Genomic DNA, 24,151 nt, shown 5'->3' with positions numbered 1-24,151 from the left:
CTTTATTAGAAAGATTGTAAGCTGGGTGCAATAATTATTGTAAAATGTTAAGTGATTCTATATTTCCAGAGACGAGGTGTCCAGTTCAATGTCGGCTGTCTGCTTGCATCTGTACGAGTGTGTTCTGTCTCTCCATGACTTTTCCCCTTCATCATGGACCAAATCTGTCACCAAAGAGAAGGTTGAAGGAAAGAATAAACACATGTACACTGTTAGAATGTTCAATAAAAAAGAGAAAACAAACAGAAGTGGTTTTGATGATGTTACCAATAAATTGATGAGCATTGTTCAAAAGGAGAAGTCCCAGGATTGGACATTCCCTGATAAAGAGAAGCATCCAGGAAAATGTAAAGCAGATAAAGTTCTTGTAATACCAATGCCTACAATGGCCAATTTGTCTTCAGATGAGGATGGTGATGAGGATGAAATTTCTGATGTTAACAGAGATTATGATAAAGAGAAAGACAAAAGAATTGTAATTTGTGGTAAATCAGACCCTGCCATTGAGCTTGATAAATTGAAAAATGCAAATGGGAAGGAAGATATGGGACAAGTGCAGGATGTCAGAAGCGAGACAGATAATGACAAAAGTGGAGCTACAACTACTATGGCAGCTCCAACCACACGACCAACCACACCTAATATTAACCAGGTTAGAAAAAGAAGGTCATCAAGTACAGAGAAGGAATGGTGAGTATCATTAGTCTGTTGCTAGTTTTAAGACTGAGTTTTGGTATTATAGGATGCACTTTTCCATCTGCTGTTCTATTAGTCCAACCACACTTTTTTGCCTGGTCAATAACTGCCATTCATCAAGGGATCAATATTTCCACAGATGTTCCCCATAATGGGGTGATAAACCTAGATCTTTTGATCAGAGATATAGGTCACATTTGGAGGTTAAAGATCACTCAGGTCAAGATATTTATTAAATTATTTTCCATCTTGTCATTTACTTTTGTCATGTATGGATTGATGTTTAAGATTATTAGCATAAACATTCAACTTAACATGCTGTCATTTGGACCCAAAAAATTTGTTGGTGTATTTTCTTCAGAATTACTTCCCTTTAACATGAAGTATATCTTTTCATTTTTGTCGAGCCAGCTTGTGGAAGCGAAGACATAGTTATCCAAATGGCTATTCGGTGTATGTGTGTGCGTCAGTGTGTCTGTCCGGATTTGTTTGTTTGGACCATAACTTTGGCATGGAGCAATCTTGTTTATATGTGGCATGAATGTTGACCTCAGTGAGACGGAGTGTCATGCGCAAACCCCAGGTTCCTTTCTCAAAGGTCAAAGTCACTGTTTGAGGTAAAGGTCATGTCAGATCTTGTCGGGCCCATAGCTTTGACATGCATTGAGGAATCATGTTTATATCTGGCTGGAATGTTAACCTCAGTGAGACAGAGTGTCATGCACAAACCTCAGTTTCCTATCTCAAAGGTCAAGGTCATTTTTGAGGTCAAAGATCATGTTAGATCTTGTCTGGCCTATAGCTTTGACATGCATTGAGGAATCTTGTTTATATTTGGCATGAGATGTGGAACCAAAATTTGTAGTCCTGTTTGACACCATATAACCTATACTGTGTTGGTGCGCTGTAAACCCAAATAAATAAATAAATTTGGCATGAACGTTAACCTCAGTGAGACAGAGTGTCATGCACAAACCTCAGGCTCCTATCTCAAAGGTCATGGTCACAGTTGGAGGTCAAAGGTCATATCAGATCTTGTCCGGCCAATAACTTTACATGAAAATGACATGCATTGGGGAATCTTGTTTATATTTTGCATGAAGGTTTAGCTCAGTGAGACTAATTCTATCTCAAAGGTCAAGGTCACATCAAGAGGTCAAAGTGGGGGGCTCAACAGGTTGCCCATGGGCATCTAGTTTATTTTCTCACCAATTTAAGAATGAGATGTTTAAAACTAATTAACAACTGTAGATTTTCATTCATGCAGTCATGCAATATCAAACCCAAACTTTACTGTATATAAAGCTGACAAATAGATCATTAGGTTATGTTGCAGTAAAGATTTAGTGACAAGGTGAGCTTTTGTGATCACCCTTCGTCCGTCGTCTGTGCGTCCGTCAGTCCGTCAACAATTTATGGCCCATGAAAGTGCCAAAATTAGCTATTTTGACCTTGTCTGCACAATAGCAGCTTCATTTAGGATTTGATTTTTACCAAACGTGCAAACAACTTGTATCACCAAAAGATCTTGGTTCCTTTCTTGAACCGGCCAGATTCCTTTATGGGTTCCAGAGTTATGGCCCCTTAAAGGGCCAGAATTAGCTATTTTGACTGTGTCTGCACAATAGCAGCTTCATTTATGATTTGATTTTAACCAAACTTGCACACAACTTGTATCACCATAAGATCTTGGTTCTTTTCTTGAACTGGCCAGATTCCATTATGGTTCCAGAGTGTTGGCCCCTGAAAGGGCCAGAATTAGCTATTTTTACCTTGTCTGCACAATAGCAGCTTCAGTTATGATTTGAATTTAATCAGACTTGCACAAAACTTGTGTCACCATAAGATCTCATTTCCTTTCTTGAACTGGCCAGATCCCATAATGGGTTCAAGAGTTATGGCCCCTGAAAGGGCCAAAATTAGCTATTTTGACCTTGTCTGTACAATAGCAGCTTCATTTATGATTTGATTTTAACCAAACTTGCACACAACTTGTATCACCACAAGATCTTGGTTCCTTTCTTGAATTGGCTAGATTCCATCATGGGTTCTAGAGTTTTGGCCCCTTAAATTTGCTATTTTGGCTTTTGCAACCATATAGAGACTTCATTTATGGTTTGATTTGATACAAACTTCCAAAATATCTTCAACAACAATAAATCTTTGATTCCATGACGAATCTGTCAGCTCCAATCGTAGGTTCCAGAGTTATTTTATATCTGATTACCTCCCCTGGTTGTAATCAAAATGGATTTATATCAGAAAGTACTTATAGGACTTTTTTGAAATTTCAGTATTGTCATTAATTGGACTGAGACAATCAGGGTAGATAACTATGGACTGATTTTATGTCACATTATCTCCCTTTATTTCAAATTAAAATGGGTATATATCCGTAACTAATGAAGATACTGATCTGAAATTTCATTTATGTCAACAGATGGACTTGGACAATCAGTGAAGATACATATTGACTGAATTTATGACAAATTACCTCCCTTTATTTTTTTATCTAAATGAATACACCTTAGCAGCTTCTAATGAGATTGGTTTGAAATATTATTTATGTCTTCCATGGTAAGAAATAGTCATATTAGATAACTCTTAATTGAACAGTTTTCGATATGAATACTTTACTAATATATTGTTGTATAGGCTTGTACTTTGTATCTTCTACATGCATATACCAATGCATGATTACCTCCCCTGATTTTAATAAACATGGATTTATCTCAGTAAATATTTATAGAACTCATTTGAAATTTCATTACTGTCTTTAATAGTTGGACTGAGGCAATCAGGGTAGATAGCTATGGACTGATTTTATGTCAAATTAACTCACTTTGTTTCAAATTAAAGTGGGTGTATCTCAGTAACCAATGAAGATACTGATTTGAAATGTCATTGTGCCATCAGATGGTCTCGGACAATCAGGGTAGATAACTTTTGACTGAATTTATGACGAATTACCTCCCTTTATTTTATGTAAACTAATGTATATCAGCAGCATCTAATGAGATTGGTTTTAAATGTTATTTAAGTCTTCCAGGGTAAGGAATAGTCATATTAGTACAAAAATGCAGCATTTGAGCCTAGGACCCTCAAACTTGATATGGAAATTTGCCCTGACTAGGTCAAAAGGGACTGTCACTAGAAAATGTTGATCCTGATGATATTTAATGTGTATGCCTATGTGCTCTATGTCCAAACTTGAATGGTACTCAGGTGAGCGATATAGGGCCATCATGGCCCTCTTGTTTTTTGGATGTAACTTATAGGGCAATATTTGAAAAAATCCAAACGCAAAATTAGTAGTTTGATTATTAACATTTTTCTGTAGATGCTAGATAAATGGCCAGTAAAGCAATGTTCTCTGTCTACATTTACCAGATTATTCTAGGCAAATATGTTCTTGGGAGCTTGCGATAATCACACAAGAAAGTATAAAAACATGGTTGCTGTAGACTTTCTGCTGTTCACTAATTTTTCTATTTGTTAGAATGATGATATATAAATACATGTATAATACATTCAAGTTGTTTGGTAAGGTTTAATGAAAGGTTTAATTCATTAAAAAAACAAATTTAGTCCATGTGCATACTCTTTTGCTGCTTTGTAGTTCAAAAGAAAAGTCAGTAATTTCCAAGAAAAGTGAGTCACAAGACAGAAAGCGAAGCAGATCCAAAGAAAGGAACAGCGGGGATAATTCTAAGGGTAGAAGGCGGAGTAGGTCAAGACATAGGAGCAGTCGAAGTAATTCTAGAGACAGAAATAGAGGGAGCCCTTCTAGGGATTCTAAGCGTAGTCAGTCTAGGGAAAGAAGTAGGGGGAGCCAATCTCGAGACCTTAGAACAGAAACACCCATTGAATGTGATAAAGGCGACATTGGAAAAAGGCTTGAAAAGGTACAAAATATGAATTTTAGTTGCATTTTCTGATTTTAATCAATTTAAATCCTCATTTTAACGGATGAATTTGTTCATTGACTTGAAATATTGGGACAGTTCAGTTACTTGTTATTGAGACAGTTCATTTACGTGAAATATTGGTTGAAATACTGGGACTTGACTTGAAATACTGGGACAGTTCAGTTACTTGTTATTGAGACAGTTCAGTTACTTGAAATATTGGTTGGAATACTGGGACTTGACTTGAAATACTGGGACAGTTCAGTTACTTGTTATTGAGACGGTTCAGTTACTTGAAATATTGGTTGAAATACTGGGACTTGACTTGAAATATAGGGACAGTTGAGTTACTCGTTATTGAGACGGTTCAGTTACTTGAAATATTGGTTGAAATACTGGGACTTGACTTGAAATATTGGGACAGTTCAGTTACTTGTTATTGAGACAGTTCAGTTACTTGAAATATTGGGACAGTTCAGTTACTCGTTATTGAGACGGTTCAGTTACTTGAAATACTGGTTGAAATACTGGGACTTGACTTGAAATATTAGGACAGTTCAGTTACTTGTTATTGAGACAGTTCAGTTACTTGAAATATTGGTTGAAATACTGGGACTTGACTTGAAATATTGGGACAATTCAGTTACTTGTTATTGAGACGGTTCAGTTACTTGAAATATTGGTTGAAATATTGGGACTGTTCAGTTGCTTAAAATATTCAGACATTTATATGACTTGAAATTTTGACACAATTTAGGTACTTGAAATATTCAGACAGTTCAGTTATGTGATTTAGACAGCTCATTTACATCAAAATCAGACGGCTGTATTAATTGAAATATTCAGACTATTCATTTACCAGATTCAGACTGCTCAGTTACTTGAAATATTCAGACAGTTCATTTACTTGATTCTGATGGCTTGGTTACTTGAAAATCAGCCTGTTCGTTTACTTGATTGAGACGCATTAATGACTTGAAATATTCAGACTGATCATTTACTTGATTCAGATGGCTCAGTGCCTAGAGATATTTAGACTGTTCATTTACTTGATTGAGGCAGCTTAATGACTTGAAATATTCTGACTGATCAGTTACTTTATTCATATGGCTCAGTGACTTGAAATATTCAGACAGTTTATTTATTTGAAATATTGAACTAAGTCAGCAATGCATGGGTTTTTACACTCGCTTAGAAATTGTTTTTTTTTTCGCTGTTTGATATGAACATTCAATATTTAATTATACCCCCACCAAACATGTTTGAGGGGGGTATATAGGAGTCAGTTTTGTCGCGTCCCGTCGCGTCCCGTCCCGTCCCGTCGCGTCCCGAAATCTATTATCTCAGTTATTACCAAATGGATTTGATTCAAACTTAAAATACATGTTCCACCTTATCACCCACATCATGTGACACAAGGTGCATAACTGTTGACACCAAGTTTTCATGAATTATGTCCCCTTTTACTTAGAATTTAGGGTTAATTTTGTTGTATTTTCATTATATCTCAGTTATTACTAAATGGATTTGATTCAAACTTAATATAGATGTTCCACCTCATCACCCACATCATGTGACACAAGGTGCATAACTCTGACTCCATTTTTTTATGAATTATGCCCCTTTTTACTTGGAATTTAAGGTTGATTTTGATGTATTTTCACTATATCTCAGTTACTACTGAATGGATTTGATTCAAACTTAAAATAGATGTTCCACCTCATCACCCACATCATGTGCCCACATCATGTGACACAAGGTGCATAACTCTGACACCAAGTTTTCATGAATTATGTCCCCTTTTACTTAGAATTTAAGGTTAATTTTGTTGTATTTTTGCTATATCTCAGTTATTACTAAATGGATTTGATTAAAACTTAAAATAGTTGTTCCACCTCATCACCCAGATGATGTGACATAAGGTGCTTAACTCTGACAAAAAATTTTTTTATGAATTATGTCCCCTTTTACTTTAAATTTAAGGTTGATTTTGATGTATTTTCACTATATCTCAATCATTACAAAATGGATTTGATTCAAACTTAAAATAGATGTTCCACCTCATCACCCACATCATGTGACACAAGGTGCAAAACTCTGACACCAATTTTTCATGAATTATGTCCCTTTTTACTTAGAATTTAAGGTTAATTTTGATGTATTTTCACTGTATCTCAGTTACTACTGAATGGATTTGATTCAGACTTAAAATAGATGTTCCACCTCATCACCCACATCATGTGACACAAGGTGCATAACTCTGACACTAATTTTTCTTGAATTGTGTCCCCTTTTACCTAGAATTTAAGGTTAATTTTAATGTATTTTCACTATATCTCATTCTGATTGGCTTAGAGCCAAAGGGAAGTAACCTTTTTTTACCTTTTGTACTGAGTTTCTTCCCCTTAAATTCCAGGAATTAGTCTATTTTTAGAAATCCTATTTTTAGATTTTCAGTATTTTAGGTATTTTCTAACTTTTTTATTATAAGTCCTATGTAAAAAGTAAAAACATTTTTCTGTGGTAACATGGGTCGGTAAGACACTTTTTTGAATTCACTTTTAGTGTATCTCTAATATTAGAGATTTAATGTATTTACTAGTATTACTATACTAGTATTATACTAGTATGACTTACATGTGGAAGCCCAGGATGAAGTACTCCAAAGTATTTTTAAGATTTCTTATGGTTGCCATTCTTCTGTGACAAGACCGTATGGTGGGGGTATGAGTCACTCCTGTGACAGTTCTAGTTTTTATTCTGTGTAGAAAAGGAAGAGAGAGGATAATTTTTTGTTTTAGTGTAAGATGGAAATATCTTCCACCTGCTGCGATATTTTCTTGAGTTCTAATTTTTCACCTAGACTGGCAATATTTGAAGTTTTTGTCAGTGCTTGAACTATGTTTTAAATAAATGTAGGCATGCAAATTAATAGTGCATGCAAATTTTAGATTGCATCAACAGCCGTGTCAAGTGATCCAGACAAGAGGACTAATAGAACAGACAAACGACGTGAGAGACAATATCATCCTTACAAAAAAGATTCCAGACCAAGTAAACGTCATATACCACACTGGTCTTTTGATCTGGCATACAGGTAATGTCTTGTTATATGTATAAAATACTGTGCGCAATGCCAAAGTTACAATTTATTTGTTTGCGTTAACACTTTTAGTTTGCTTACATATTCTGAGATAATGTTCCGATGACAGTGAAATCATTTAATTCCATTTCAGTTCCATGGTTTTGTTCAAAACAGGCTTTTTAGCTCACCATGAGCCAAAGGCTCAGGCTCATGGTGAGCTTTTGTGACCGCTCAATGTCTGTCATCAGTCGTCCGTCAACATTTTCTAAAAAATCTTCTTGAAAACCACTAGGCAGAATTACACCAAACTTCACAGGAATCATCCTTGGGTGGTCCTCTTTCAAAATTTTTCAAAGAATTGAATTCCATGCAGAACTCTGGTTGCCATGGCAACCGAAAGGAAAAACTTTGAAAATCTTCTTGTCCAAAACCACAAGACCTAGGGCTTTGATATTTGGTATGTAGCATCATCTAGTGGGTCTCTACCAAGTCTTTTCAGATTATCCCCCTAGGATCAAATATGGCCCTGCCCCGGAGGTCACATGGTTTATATAAACTTATATAGGGAAAAACTTTGAAAATCTTCTTGTCCAAAACCATAAGGCCTAGGGCTTTGATATTTAGTATGTAGCATCATCAAGTGGGCCCCTACAAAGATTGTTCGAATTATCCCACTAGGGTCAAATATGGTCCCGCCCTGGGGGTCACATGGTTTATATAGACATATATAGGGAAAAATTTTGAAAATCTTCTTGTCCAAAACCATAAGGCTTAAGGCCTTGTTATTTATTATGTAGCATTATATAGTGGGCCTTTACCAAGATTCTTCGAATGATCCACCTAGGATGAAATATGGCCCCCCAGGGGGGTCACATTGTTCATATAGACTTGTATAGGAAAACAAACTTTAAAAATCTTCTTGTCTGAAACCACAAGACCTAGGCTTTTGATATTTGGTATGTAGCAATGCTTTGTGGTACTCTATCAAGATTGTTCATATTATTCCGCCGGGGTGAAAGGAGGCCCTGCCACGGGGTTCCCTAGTTTTACATAGACATACATAGGAAAAAACTTTAAAAATCTTCTTGCCTGAAACTGCAAGGCCGATGCTTTTGATATTTGGTATGTTGCATTGCCTAGTAGACTACAACCAATATTGTTCCCTGGGGTGAAATATTATGCCCCTGGGGTGAAAGTGGCCCTGCCCTTGGGGTCTGAAGTTTTACATAGACTTATATATAGGAAAAAACTTTAAAAATCTTCTTATCTGAAAGTTCAAGGCTTATGCCTTTGAAAGTTTTTATGTATCATTGCCTAGTTGGTCTCTAACAAGTTTGTCGAATGATGCCCCTGGGGTGAAAAGAGGCCCCGCCCCAGGGGTCACTTGATACATTAGTTATATAGGAAAAAATACTTCAGAAATTATCAGATCATATTTCCTAGACTGTTTAATTATAATTACCTGATGACCCATAGTGATAAGGGTCACGGGACTGTGACCTTGACCCACTGACCTACTTCCCTGTTTTTTAAGATACAGCCTTGAAATTTGGATGGCATGTGCAGTTTTGCACACTAATCTAAGAACTGTCTTTCAGTGATCATGAATATGACCTACTGACCTACGTTCTTGTTTTTGAAGCTTTAGCAAAGACATTTGTTCAAGCAAGCAACTTTACTCAGGTGAGTGATATAGGGCCATCATGGCCCTCTTGTTTTCCATTTGGATTTAATATCGTGGTTTAGCTAAAGCAAGAAGTCCATGAATATTGACCTCAATAAATAAGAATGATACAATGTCATACAAAATATCTAAATCATCTTCAAGTAGAGTATACTAATTGCTAGGAAATTGTTTTGTTACAATAGTCTTTTGTTACAAAGAAATCATACAATCTCATGGGAATGAGATTTCATGGTTTTAGCAAATACTATGGCTATTTCATTTGGGTATGAATTTGTGGATTTCAATATTTAAATATAATGAATGAGAGATTGACTTGTTCATTTTGGTCTACTGTCATAGATTGACTAAGCCATGAAATCCACAAAAAATAGTCCCCCGCAAATATTAATGACTTAACAGTATTTGAGGTATAAGAAATACACGTTTTGCCTTCTGCTGGCCTGATTACCTTCTTTAACTCCTTGGGGCCGAAATGCGACTAAAGGCGCTATATTTTCTACCCCTGTAGCGTCGATATCCGACTATAAGCGCGTTATCAGGACTCCCTAGGACGGCAATTGACGAGTATAGTCGCGGCTCCGAGATCATGCTGATTGCGTCACGTACTTGTTAATTTTTGATAGTCCTGATAAAAGCAAAATTATTTTGCATACTGGTTTTTATTTCTTAGATGTTATAATTATTAATTATGCTAATAATTAGTTTCCTTGTTAAAATAAATGTTTGTAAATATGCGGTAAAGAAAATAAAAATGACGAACTCCGCTATGTTTTGTACACTGTATTTCAAAAGATTAAAATAATGTCGGCTGCCAGAGATTTTCTTACATTGAAGAAAATATTCATTATCATGCTAATTTTGACGTATCAGTTCCTTCGGATGATGATTCCGACGATGAAATTTCATTATCAGAGAAAGGAATGGTCGGAAAATGTTAAGTTTTAGAAAGCTGAAATATTCGTACACTTACATCGCATTAAATTCAAATGGATAAAAATAACACAGCAAAACAAGTTTCATACATAAAAATGTGTGTAAATAAACGCTTTTTGTAAATTTAATAATTCTTCAAAGATGGGTGTCAATATTACAACTTAAGTGTCTCAGTGCGTGTCACACAACGTTTGTGTATATGTTTAGAAATTAATTATACATCAAAATACACCATCGTTATTCACTCAAAAATTGGGTGTTATTTTTGAGTAATGCTGATGTAAATACTCTGTGTTAATAATGTATTTCTATTTATTGGAATTTAATGTGTTTACTTGTGAAAAAAGTAATAAAATCGGAAATGTTCAAATATTTATTAAACGCAATAGGTGTGTAAAAATGGTGAATGTTTCGAAGTGAAATTATTATTCTATTTGGATATAAGTTACAGACGAAAGTGGATATATATAAATATTTGTTCAAACTTGGAAGATTTTATAGTATAGTTTGATTTATACCAATGCTAATAATATTTTTATGCATGATTTCAATTGACTGCAAGCGAGTGTGATTATGATAAGATCAGATAATGTTCTTCGACGTCAGGTGATAATTCTTATCTCGCCGCAGCATGTATATTATTATATCGGCCTCAGGGAGTTAAACAAAATTGTCATGCTTCTGTTACCAAATAGAAGTTCCTATTTTAAGGTCATGTTATATTAATCACTGTTCTGTTCGTTTGTGTGTTCTTATAATTTTTGATAACTTGATTATATTAGTAAAATAGAATGATATTAAATGCAGGAAACACATTTGTAGGTGGTATTTTTCAGTGTTAACTGTAGTTTCTCTGTTTCAGTGATATGAACGAATTGTTGCAGAATTTGACAGAAAATACATTTAAAAAGAACAACAGTAAACCAGCAAATGTGGGGAGTTATAATAAAGTTGGGAGAAGAAGGTAATATTATATATGATTTTGTTTATAGCTTGTTATGCCTAAACCAAATACTTCACTTATTATCCTGTATGATGTCACATTGTATAGAGTCTGATTGAGAATATTAACTTGAAGAATTGCCCCTGACTAATGTGTGTTTGAAACCTTTCTTGGGGTGTGGAATTTTTACATGCAATAAAGTTATCCTGTTGGATTAGCGAAGGTTGGTAGTTCTACCCAGATGCCTGTCGATGCGCGTACGGGTACCAGAGGTCTTTTTATGCCCCCAAAGGGAGGCATATTAGTTTTCAACTGTCCGTCCGTTAGTTCGTCACAATGTTAACTTTTTGCATGAAGGCACTTTATTCACGAACCACTGCACCCAGGACCTTCAAACTTCACATGCTGATAGTACTTATTGAGTACACGACCCCTACTGACTTTGGGGTCACCAGGTCAAAGGTCAAGGCGCTGCGGGGGTCACCATTAGTGACAGCTCTTGTTCATTAAAGTCGACATATTCGGCTAGAAAGTCACCATGGTTGATGTGATGTTAAACTCAACAAAAAATAAATAGTGCTGTGCAAAAAGCTAAACTGAACAAATTTTCAATAAAACATGAAATATGTTTCGATTTGAAATTCTGATAATTATCCCCCCGCCAATGGTGAAGGGGATATTAGAAATGCTCTCCGTCCGTGCGTCCGTCCGCAACGATCTTTGTCCGGAGCATAACTCCAAAAGTACTGGAGGGATTTTCTTCAAACTTCATACACTGATAGAACACATTGGGAGGAAGTGCAGTGTGCAAGAACAATAACTCCACCTTGCCTATTTTTTGAGTTATTCCCCTTTATCATATTTTCTTAAACAATTTTGTCCGGAGCATAACTCCAAAAGTACTGGAGGGATTTTCTTCAGACTTCATACACTGATAGAACACATTGGGAGGAAGTGCAGTGTGCAAGAACAATAACTCTACCTTGCCTATTTTTTGAGTTATTCCCCTTTATCATATTTTCTTAAAAAATTTTGTCCGGAGCATAACTCCAAAAGTACTGAAGGGATTTTCGTCAAACTTCATACACTGATAGAACACATTGGGAGGAAGTGCAGTGTGCAAGAACAATAACTCTACCCTGCCTATTTTTTGAGTTATTCCCCTTTATCATATTTTCTTTAAAAAAATTGTCCAGAGCATAACTCCAAAAGTACTGGAGGGATTTTCTTCGAACTTAATACACTGATAGAACACATTAGGAGGAAGTGCAGTGTGCAAGAACAATAACTCTACCTTGCCTACTTTTTGAGTTATTCCCCTTTATCATATTTTCTTAAAAAAAAGATGTCTGCAGCATATCTTTTTCCTTCATGGAGGGATTTTGATATATCTTGGCACAAATGTTCACCACCACAAGATGGAGTGTCGTGCACAAGAACCAAGTCCCTAGTTCTAAGGTCAAGGTCACACTTAGAGGTCAAAGGATACAAGAATGAAAACCTTGTCCGGAGCACTTCTTCATGCATAGAGGGATTTTGATATAACTTGGCACAAATGTTCACCACCGCAAGACAGAGTGTCGTGCGCAAGATCCAGGTCCCTAGGTCTAAGGTCAAGGTCACACTTAGAGGCCAAAGGTCAGATACAAGAATGACTTTGTCCGAAGCATTTCTTCTTCATGCATGGGGGGATTTTGATGTAACTTTTATACACAATTATACACCATCATGAGACGAAGTGTCATGCGCAGTTCCCTTCTTTAGAATTACTTCCCTTTGTTGTTACTTTAAATAGCTTTTATTGTAACTTTTTCATTACTAGTTGTAGGGAAAAATCGAGACCACTTTTCAGTTGTACAACATGCATGCTACATCCAATTTTGAGGTGTATTTTGACCAATCTCTACCTAGTAAAGATTTTTGTGTGGACTTACAATTTTTAGCTTGACTATTCATAGAATAGTGAGCTATTGCACTCGCCCATGCGTCCGCGTCCGCGTCCCGATTTTGGTTAAGGTTTTGTATATAAGCTGGTATCTCAGTAACCACTTGTGGGAATGGATTGAAACTTCACACACTTATTCACTGTGACAAACTTACTTACATTGCACAGGTTCCATAACTCTATTTTGCTTTTTTACAAAATTATGCCCCTTTTTCGACTTAGAAATTTTTGGTTAAGGTTTTGTATGTAAGCTGGTAACTCAGTAACCACTTGTGGGAATGGATTGAAACTTCACACACTTATTCACTGTGATGAAATGATCTACATTGCACAGGTTCCATAACTCTATTTTGCTTTTTTACAAAATTATGCCCCTTTTTCGACTTAGAAATTTTTGGTTAAGGTTTTGTATGTAAGCTGGTATCTCAGTACTTACTAATGGGAATGGATTGAAACTTCACATACTTGTTCACTATCATGATCTGACATGCACTAAGCAAGTCCCATAACTCTACTCTCTTTTTTTTTCAAAATTATGCCCCTTTTTCGACTTAGCAGTTTTTGGTTAAATTTTTGTATGTAATCTGATATCTCAGTATCCACTAATTGGAATGGATTGAAACTTCACACACTTGTTAACTGTCATGATCTAACATGTACTGTGAAGGTCCCATAACTCTACTTGGCATTTTTACAAAATTATGCCCCTTTGACTTAGCAGTTTTTTGTTAAGTTTTTGTACGTAAGCTGGTATCTCAGTATCCACAAATTGGAAAGGATTGATTGAAACTTCACACACTTGTTCACTGTCATGATATGACATGCAGTACAGAGGTTCAATACCTCTACTTTGCATTTTACAAAATTATGCCCCTTTTTCAACTTTTGTATTCATTCAATTGACAAGGCTGTTGAATAGTCTAGCGTTGCTGTCCTCCGACAGCTCTTGTTTTTTTTAAAGATTAACTTCTATTAGTTGTTACTATAAATAACTTATGATGTAACATTTTTATAATTGACCACAGGGAAAAAACAAGACCACTTTTCTGTGGTACAACCTGGATGTTATTTTCCAATTTTAGGTGTATTTTAAGACATCTCTACCTGGTAAGGAGTTTTTTTTGTTGACTTGAAAAACAAAAGACTTACAATGATTACTAAACAACCACAAAATTAAAATTCCATTTTCAAATATAGCTGCTAGAGTAAAGAAATTTGCTGTGACGGGCATATATTGTGACATTCTGGCACTCTTTTTCCCTGTTAGCTTTCCATTCCTTCTTTTTACAGTAGCCATATAGAAAAACATTATACAGCTATACTGTTCATGAAAATTAATAAAATTTAGCAGTAAACCACTTCACCACTGAATAATTCTTTCCTCCACATCTTTAAAACCCGTGATGTGGACCACAACTAAACGGTTTTTCAAAGCTTCTCCCCAAAAGAAAATACTTTCAGACACAAACTTACCAGGAACTTTAGCCTTCAATTATAATATGCCCAGCGGGGGGATTGGCCATGTCTAACATGGCTCTTGTTTGTATAATACTGTTAAATTATATTCAGTTATATTCATTTAGGTCATTTTATAAAGTGTCAGGCCCGTGCTAAAGACCATCTTCCAATCAAGGTCACTATTACAAAAGCCATGTATAAAGTGCAAAATGTTCTCTTCCTGTTTAGCCATAAACACCATATAGCATAAATAATAACAGACAACTCAACCTGACACTCACTATACAGTCTTTCTCTGACTTACTCACTCTGATTAAATTTTCAGTCATTCTCAGCCGTGTGAATAATGTTCATTTACTTGTTACGAAACTACCTGTCAGTCAGCATAGACTTTTCACCTGGGTGGACTGGTTTTTATCACATCATAATAATTGGATATCAGATTTATTAAGTAAAAATAAAGGCTATTCTTGAAAGCAAGCAAAATGTTTACTAAAGAAAGATTGAAATAGCCAGCAATGACCACCTTGTTTGTATATTGTAGCTATGGCAACAGAGGAAGGTTTTCAAGCTTCCGCTTCAGAAGGTCTGCCATCCAGAGGACACCACCCAGGGAAATATATTCCAGGTAAATACAAAATCCAGTTACAGCATTGAAATAATTTCCTTGGCAATATTTCACCTTATTGCATTGAATTGCTGTAAAATCCAGTTTAGGAGAATATTGGACATGCTACATTGTTAGAGGATTATACTAGTACTTGTTACTTGTTTGCTTACTTTAGTTTAGTTGATTATGGAAAGAAGTTTCAGCTTATTTGAGTTGGTTTAAAATCTTCTTTTCTTCAGGTTCTGTCACTCCACAAAAATACATACTAAGAACACATGAAGTTTTCATTTATCTTATTAGTTAACGGGCTTTCTTTGACCTGGTTAAGGTTGCTGATTTCAAATCACTTGCCCCTCACTGGTTGAAACCTCACTTGTGATGTGGAATTTCTTCATGTGAGGAAGCCATGGTACATCTTTCCGATAGAAGGTCGGTGGTTCTACTCCAGTGCACATCTGTGCTTGAATTACTGCCAGGAGATACACCAGGGGCCTTCCAACACCATCAAAAGCTCGATAGTTGCCCCATGAAATGAAATTGTGTTGGTGTGAATTCACACTGAACAAAACAAAAATAAGCCTATCAGAAACTAAATTACCTAAATATTTATGAATGTTAGTTTGGTTTTGGACAAGTCAAGTAAAAACAAGTCTTGCTTTGCTAGTAGTCAGTTAGCTGACCTAATTCAAAAAGTTGAGCTGAAATATTCTCATCATGGTGTCTGTTTCAGCTCCGAGGATGAAGAATATGTGGTGCATCCAGATGAAATACCCGACCTGAAGGAAAGGGCAAAACAGGCAGATGTTCTAGAAAATTTCATGGGAACTGGTCAAGATGAGAAGGAATTTTCCAAAGAAATGCTCATCTATGAAAAGGAAACTGTAAGTTTATTCTTAGTATTGGTATTGCTTGTTTTTGAAATTTGTTTGTTATATACTGATAAATGTTTTGTCTCTATAAAGTTGTGATATTTGATAATTTGGACACATATCTTGTTTATGCCCCCGAAGGGAGGCATATTAGTTTAAACTGTCCATCCGTTCGTTAGTTCGTTCGTTTGTCACAACGTTAACTTTTTGCTTGAAGGCGAACAACTGCACCCAGGACCTTCAAACTTCACATGCTGATGGTACTTATTGAGTACACGACCCCTACTGACTTTGGAATCACCAGGTCAAAGGTCAGGTTCACAGGGGCCAATGTTAACTTTTTGCATGAAGGCACTTTACTCACGAACCACTGCACCAAGGACCTTCAAACTTCACATGCTGATAGTACTTTTTGAGTACACGACCCTACTGACTTTGGGGTCACCAGGTCAAAGGCCAAGGTCACAGGGGCCAATGTTAACTTTTTGCATGAAGGCACTTTACTCGCAAACCACTGCACCAAGGACCTTCAAACTTCACATGCTGATAGTACTTATTGAGTACCCGACCCCTACTGACTTAGGGGTCATCAGGTCAAGGTCACGGGCCAATGTTAACTTTTTGCATGGCACTTTACTCGCGAACCACTGCACCCAGGACCTTCGAACTTACACGACCACTATTGTCTTAGGGGTCACCAGGTCAAAGGTCAAGGTGCTGCAGGGGCATTTGTCACCTTAGTGACAGCTCTTGTTAGCTCACCTGTCACATAGTGACAAGGTGAGCTTTTGTGATCACGCAGTGTCCGTCGTCCGTGCGTGCGTCCATAAACTTTTGCTTGTGACCACTCTAGAGGTCACATTTTTTGTGGGATCTTTATGAAAGTTGGTCAGAATGTTCATCTTGATGATATCTAGGTCAAGTTCGAAACTGGGTCACGTGTCATCAAAAACTAGGTCAGTAGGTCTAAAAAAGAAAAACCTTGTGACCTCTCTAGAGGCCATATATTTCACAAGATCTTCATGAAAATTGGTCAGAACGTTCACCTTGATGATATCTAGGTCAAGTTTGAAACTGGGTCACGTGCTTTAAAAAACTAGGTCAGTAGGTCAAATAATAGAAAAACCTTGTGACCTCTCTAAAGGCCATATTTTTCATGGGATCTGTATGAAAGTTGGTCTGAATGTTCATCTTGATGATATCTAGGTCAAGTGCGGTCAAAAACTAGGTCAGTAGGTCTAAAAATAGAAAAACCTTGTGACCTCTCTAGAGGCCATATATTTCATGAAATCTTCATGAAATTGGTCAGAATGTTCACCTTGATGATATCTAAGTCAAGTTCGAAAGTGGGTCACGTGCCATCAAAAACTAGGTCAGTAGGTGAAATAATAGAAAAACCTTGTGACATCTCTAGAGGCCATATTTTCCATGGGATCTGTATGAAAGTTGGTATGAATGTTCATCTTGATGATATCTAGGTCAGGTTTGAAAGTGGGTCACATGCCATCAAAAACTAGGTCAGTAGGTCAAATAATAGAAAAACCTTGTGACCTCTCTAAAGGCCATATTTTTCAATGGATCTTCATGAAAGTTGGTCTGAATGTTCATTTTGATGATATCTAGGTCAAGTTCGAAACAGGGTCATGTGCGGTCCAAAACTAGGTCATTAGATCTAAAAATAGAAAAACCTTGTGACCTCTCTAGAGGCCATACTTGTGAATGGATCTCCATAAAAATTGGTCAGAATGTTCATCTTGATGATATCTAGGTCAAGTTCGAAAGTGGGTCACGTGCCATCAAAAAGTAGGTCAGTAGGTCAAATAATGAAAAAACGTTGTGACCTCTCTAGAGGCCATATTTTTCAAAAAAACACAACAACAAATAATGCTTTCAGTTTCTTGTGCCATAGTATTCCATTACCTCTGCCGCACAAAACCTTTAGCATCACATCCATTGCAACATTAAATACCCCTCCCATAGGTACAACAAAAACAAAATTTCTTTACATTTAAATTCCTCCTCTGACCAAGGATTTTCGGTGTATACTGCACTGCTTTGCTGAGCTCTTGTTGAAATTTTGATGCACTTTTCCTGCGTTATATCTGGATGGATTTGCTTCTGATGTAAAGTTGTTTCCTTCATCATATGACAAAGGGTCCATAACTCAGGCTCTGATATTTCTTGAATTATACCCTCTTTTTACTTTGAGTATCAGGCACTTTCACTCTTTCCTTGGTTATTACTAGATGGGTTTGATTCAAGCTTCAGCTAACTGTCCCATATCATCACCTACAGCATATGGTGCATTACTGTGGCAAAAGTATTCCATGAATTATGTCTTTTTATATGTATAGAATTTTGTGCACCACGCAATTTCTGTTATTACTGAATGTTTTTGACTCAATGTTTGTCCCACATTGTCATCTGCATCATGGGTAGTAGACACCACAGGGATAGCTAGAGTTGCCTCTGATATGACCTATTTCACTGTCAAACATTGAAATAGTTGTGTGCTGTCTCAACTCACAGCTCTTGTTAACTCTGCAAGTCTGTTTTTAGCTCACTTGTCAGGAAGTGACAAGGTGAGCTTTTGTGATCGCGCAGTGTCCGTCGTCCGTGCGTCCCTCCGTGCGTCCGTCCGTCCGTAAACTTTTCCTTGTGACATCTCTAGAGGTCACATTTTTCATTGGATCTTTATGAAAATGGGTCAGAATGTTCATCTTGGTAAATTCTAGGTCAAGTTCGAAACTGGGTGACTTGCCATCAAAATCTAGGTCAGTAGGTCTAAAAATAGAAAAACCTTGTGACCTCTCTAGAGGCCATATATTTCACAAGTTCTTCAAGAAAGTTGGTCAGAACTTTCACCTTGATGATATCTAGGTCAAATTCAAAACTGGGTCCCATGCCTTCAAAAACTAGGTCATTAGGTCAAATAATAGAAAAACCTTGTGACCTCTCTAAAGGCCATATTTTTGATGAGGTCTGTATGAAAGTTGGTTTGAATGTTCATCTTGATGATATCTAGGTCAAGTTCGAAACTGGGTCACGTGCGGTCAAAAACTAGGTCAGTAGGTCTAAAAAAGAAAAACCTTGTGACCTCTCTAGAGGCCATATATTTCACAAGATCTTCATGAAAATTGGTCAGAACGTTCACCTTGATGATATCTAGGTCAAGTTAGAAACTGGGTCACATGCCTTCAAAAACTAGGTCAGTAGATCAAAGAATAGAAAAAGCTTGTGACCTCTCTAATGTTCATCTTGATGATATCTAAGTCAAGTTTGAAAGTTGGTCACATGCCGTCAAAAAGTAGGTCAGTAGGTCAAATAGTGAAAAAACGTTGTGACCTCTCTAGAGGCCATATTTTTCATGGGATCTGTATGAAAGTTGGTCTGAATGTTTATCTTGATGATATATAGGTCAAGTTTGAAACTGGGTCAACTGCGATCAAAAACTAGGTCAGTAGGTCTTGAAATAGAAAAACCTTGTGACCTCTCTAGAGGCCATACCCTTGAATGGATCTTCATGAAAATTGGTCAGAATGTTCACCTTGATGATATCTAGATCAAGTTTGAAACTAGGTCACGTGCCTTAAAAAACTAGGTCAGTAGGTCAAATAATAAAAAAACATTTTGACATCTCTAGAGGCCATATTTTTCAATGGATTTTCATGAAAATTTATCTGAATGTTCACCTTGATGATATCTATGTCAGTTTTGAAACTGCTTAATACAAGTTAGGTTTTCACTGGAGATATTTTTAATAATTGGTTTTCCTATTGCAGTTGCCCAACCAAGATCGAGTTATTTTATCATAAGTATAAATGTGATAAACATACTTTACCTAAGAAAATGTATAACTAACTGATATATTGTATTATATTCGTAAAATAATTGCATTAGCAATTACATATATAGATTGAATTCATTAGAAATGCAAGTTTGAAAAATTATTATTACCTCCCTTTGCCTGTCTTGTTTGCGCAACCAAGATAGAATGGAAAAAATTGAAATTCAGAAGCTACATGCATTTCAAAACCCACCTTTTGATTCAGATTGTTAAATATTTGGTATATCTATCCAATGCGAATGTATAACTCGGAATTATATGGAAATAAAAAGAAATACCAAGCATTTTAAATATTTTCATATTAAAGGGGAGTAATTACAAATTTTTATGAAAATCAATAAAGTATACATTTCTAACAGGGATCTAACTCTAAGTAATGGGTATTTTTGTTTTTTAAATAAATCTCTAACAGAATATACAAAAAGTAAAAATGTCACTAAATTTTGCTTAAATGTGATTGACCACCTTTAAGAGTAAACTTGGCATATAGGCAGGTGGCAATGAAAGGATGTGAACATCTTATGATTCAAATCTATAGGTCAAAGGTCGAGTTAACAGCAAGGTCAGATCTGTCATATTTTGTGTCAAGAGTATATCTTAATAACGATTCAAGATATTGACATCAAAGTTTGCATGTATGTAGGTGGTTATGAGCTGATGTGCAGTGTATGAACTTGGTCCGTAGGTCAAAGGTCAGTATCATCAAAAGTTGAGTTCAGATCTATCTGTCGCTTATATTTTATGCCTGTGCATGTGGTGATGAAGCGATTTGGATAGTACAGCAATCTACATTACTCTCTCCCCCACCCCCAACACAGGTTAAACCCCCCCCCCCCCCCCCCCAAACAAAAAAAAAAAAAAAAAAAAAAAACAAAAAATGCTTTCAGTTTCTTGTGCCATAGTATTCCATTACCTCTGCCGCACAAAACCTTTAGCATCACATCCATTGCAACATTAAATACCCCTCCCATAGGTACAACAAAAACAAAATTTCTTTACATTTAAATTCCTCCTCTGACCAAGGATTTTCGGTGTATACTGCACTGCTTTGCTGAGCTCTTGTTGAAATTTTGATGCACTTTTCCTGCGTTATATCTGGATGGATTTGCTTCTGATGTAAAGTTATTTCCTTCATCATATGACACAGGGTCCATAACTCAGGCTCTGATATTTCTTGAATTATACCCTCTTTTTAGCTCACCTGTCACAAAGTGACAAGGTGAGCTTTTGTGATCATGCGGCATCCGTCGTCCGTCCGTCCGTCCGTGCGTGCGTCCGTCCGTAAACTTTTTGCTTGTGACCACTCTAGAGGTCACATTTTTCATGGGATCTTTATGAAAGTTGGTCAGAATGTTCATCTTGATGATATCTAGATCAAGTTCGAAACTGGGTCATGTGCCATCAAAAACTAGGTCAGTAGGTCTAAAAATAGAAAAACCTTGTGACCTCTCTAGAGGCCATATATTTCACAAGATCTTCATGAAAATTGGTCGGAATGTTCACCTTGATGATATCTAGGTCAAGTTCGAAACTGGGTCACGTGCCATCAAAAACTAGGTCAGAAGGTCTAAAAATAGAAAAACCTTGTGACCTCTCTAGAGGCCATATATTTCATAAGATCTTCATAAAAGTTGGTCAGAACGTTCACCTTGATGATATCTAGGTCAAGTATGAAACTGGGTCACGTGCCTTCAAAAACTAGGTCAGTAGGTCAAATAATAGAAAAACCTTGTGACCTCTCTAAAGGCCATATTTTCCATGGGATCTGTATGAAAGTTGGTCTGAATGTTCATCTTGATGATATCTAGATAAAGTTCGAAACTGGGTCACGTATGGTCAAAAACTAGGTCAGTAGGTCTAAAAATAGAAAAACCTTGTGACCTCTCTAGAGGCCATATATTTCATGAGATCTTCATGAAAATTGGTCAGAATGTTCACCTTGATGATATCTAGGTCAAGTTCGAAAGTGGATCACGTGCCTTCAAAAACTAGGTCAGTAGGTCAAATAATAGAAAAATCTTGTGACCTCTCTAGAGGCCATATTTTGCATGGGATCTGTATGAAAGTTGGTCTGAGTGTTCATCTTGATGATATCTAGGTCAAGTTTGAAAGTGGGTCATGTGCTTTCAAAAAGTAGGTCAGTAGGTCAAATAATGAAAAAACGTTGTGACCTCTCTAGAGGCCATATTTTTCATGGGATCTGTATGAAAGTTGGTCTGAATGTTTTTTAGCTCACCTGTCACATAGTGACAAGGTGAGCTTTTGTGATCACGCAGCGTCCTTCGTCCGTCCGTCCGTGCGTTAGTCCGTCCGTCCGTAAACTTTTGCTTGTGACCACTCTAGAGGTCACATTTTTTGTGGGATCTTTATGAAAGTTGGTCAGAATGTTCATCTTGATGATATCTAGGTCAAGTTTGAAAGTGGGTCACGTGCCATCAAAAACTAGGTCAGTAGGTCTAAAAATAGAAAAACCTTGTGACCTCTCTAGAGGCCATATATTTCACAAAATCTTCATGAAAATTGGTCAGAATGTTCATCTTGATGATATCTAGGTCAAGTTCGAAACTGGGTCACGTGCCATCAAAAACTAGGTCAATAGGTCTAAAAATAGAAAAACCTTGTGACCTCTCTAGAGGCCATATATTACACAAGATCTTCATGAAAATTGGTCAGAACGTTCACCTTGATGATATCTAGATCAAGTTCGAAACTGGGTCACGTGCCTTCAAAAACTAGGTCACTAGATCTAAAAATAGAAAAACCTTGTGACCTCTCTAGAGGCCATATATTTCATGAGATCTTCATGAAAATTGGTCAGAATGTTCACCTTGATGATATTAAGGTCAAGTTTGAAAGTGGGTGACGTGCCATCAAAAACTAGGTCAGTAGGTCAAATAATAGAAAAACCTTGTGACCTCTCTAAAGGCCATATTTTTCATGGGATCTGTATGAAAGTTGGTCTGAATGTTCATCTTGATGATATCTAGGTCAAGTTCGAAACAGGGTCATGTGCGATCAAAAACTAGGTCAGTAGGACTAACAATAGAAATACCTTGTGACCTCTTTAGAGGCCATACTTATGAATGGATCTCCATAAAAATTGGTGAGAATGTTCATCTTGATGATATGTAGGTCAAGTTCGAAAGTGGGTCACGTGCCTTCAAAAACTAGGTCAGTAGGTCAAATAATGAAAAAACGTGACCTCTCTAGAGGCCATATTTTTCATGGGATCTGTATGAAAGTTGGTCTGAATGTTAATCTTGATGATGTATAGGTCAAGTTTGAAACTGGGTCAACTGCGATCAAAAACTAGGTCAGTAGGTCTTGAAATAGAAAAACCTTGTGACCTCTCTAGAGACCATACCCTTGAATGGATCTTCATGAAAATTGGTCAGAGTGTTCACCTTGATGATATCTAGGTCAAGTTTGAAACTGGGTCACGTGCCTTAAAAAACTAGGTCAGTAGGTCAAATAATAAAAAAACCTTGTGACCTCTTTAGAGGCCATACCTTTCATGGGATCTGTATGAAAGTTGATCTGAATGTTCATCTTGATGATATCTTGGTCAAGTTTGAAACTGGGTCAGCTGCGGTCAAAAACTAGGTCAGTAGGTCTAAAATTATTAAAATCTTTTGACCTCTCTAGAGGCCATATTTTTCAATGGATCTTCATGAAAATTGATCTGAATGTTCACATTGATGATATGTAGGTCAGTTTCAAAACTGGGTCACGTGCGATCAAAAACTAGGCCAGTAGATATAAAAATAGAAAAACCTTGTGACCTCTCTAAAGGCCATATTTTTCATGAGATCTTCATGAAAATTTGTGAGAATGTTCACCTTGATGATATCTAGGTAAATTTCAAAACAGGGTCACGTATCTTCGAAAACTAGGTCCATAGGTCAAATAATAGAAAAACCTTGTGACCTCTCTAGAGACCATATTTTTCAATGGATCTTCATGAAAATTGGTCAGAATTTTAATCTTGATAATATCTAGGTCAAGTTCAAAACTGGGTCACATGAGCTGAAAAACTAGGTCACTATGTCAAATAATAGAAAAAAGGACGTCATACTCAAAACTGGGTCATGTGGGAAGAGGTGAGCGATTCAGGACCATCATGGTCCTCTTGTTACTTTGAGTATCAGGCACTTTCACTCTTTCCTTGGT

General features: G+C 36.6%; 1 protein-coding gene across 2 annotated transcripts in view; it reads left to right on the top strand.

The window, feature by feature from the left end:
• Positions 1 to 24,151, top strand: part of LOC123529225 (uncharacterized) — a 108,163-nt gene that overhangs the window by 38,508 nt on the left and 45,504 nt on the right. For both annotated transcript variants that reach the window (XR_008366767.1, XM_053521744.1), the window contains exons 7-12: positions 70 to 690; positions 4,316 to 4,601; positions 7,556 to 7,701; positions 11,172 to 11,273; positions 15,200 to 15,283; positions 15,996 to 16,146. Coding sequence is in view for 1 of the 2 variants with exons in the window: in XM_053521744.1 (XP_053377719.1) it covers positions 70 to 690; positions 4,316 to 4,601; positions 7,556 to 7,701; positions 11,172 to 11,273; positions 15,200 to 15,283; positions 15,996 to 16,146 (1,390 nt within the window). In the remaining variant the exon portion in view is untranslated. The remainder of the gene's footprint in view (positions 1 to 69; positions 691 to 4,315; positions 4,602 to 7,555; positions 7,702 to 11,171; positions 11,274 to 15,199; positions 15,284 to 15,995; positions 16,147 to 24,151) is intronic.

The sequence above is a fragment of the Mercenaria mercenaria genome, chromosome 13, assembly GCF_021730395.1.
Source record: "Mercenaria mercenaria strain notata chromosome 13, MADL_Memer_1, whole genome shotgun sequence".
Lineage (NCBI taxonomy): Eukaryota > Metazoa > Mollusca > Bivalvia > Venerida > Veneridae > Mercenaria > Mercenaria mercenaria.
The sequence above is the reverse complement of the archived record's forward strand: the minus strand, read 5'-3'. Positions and strand labels throughout refer to the sequence as shown.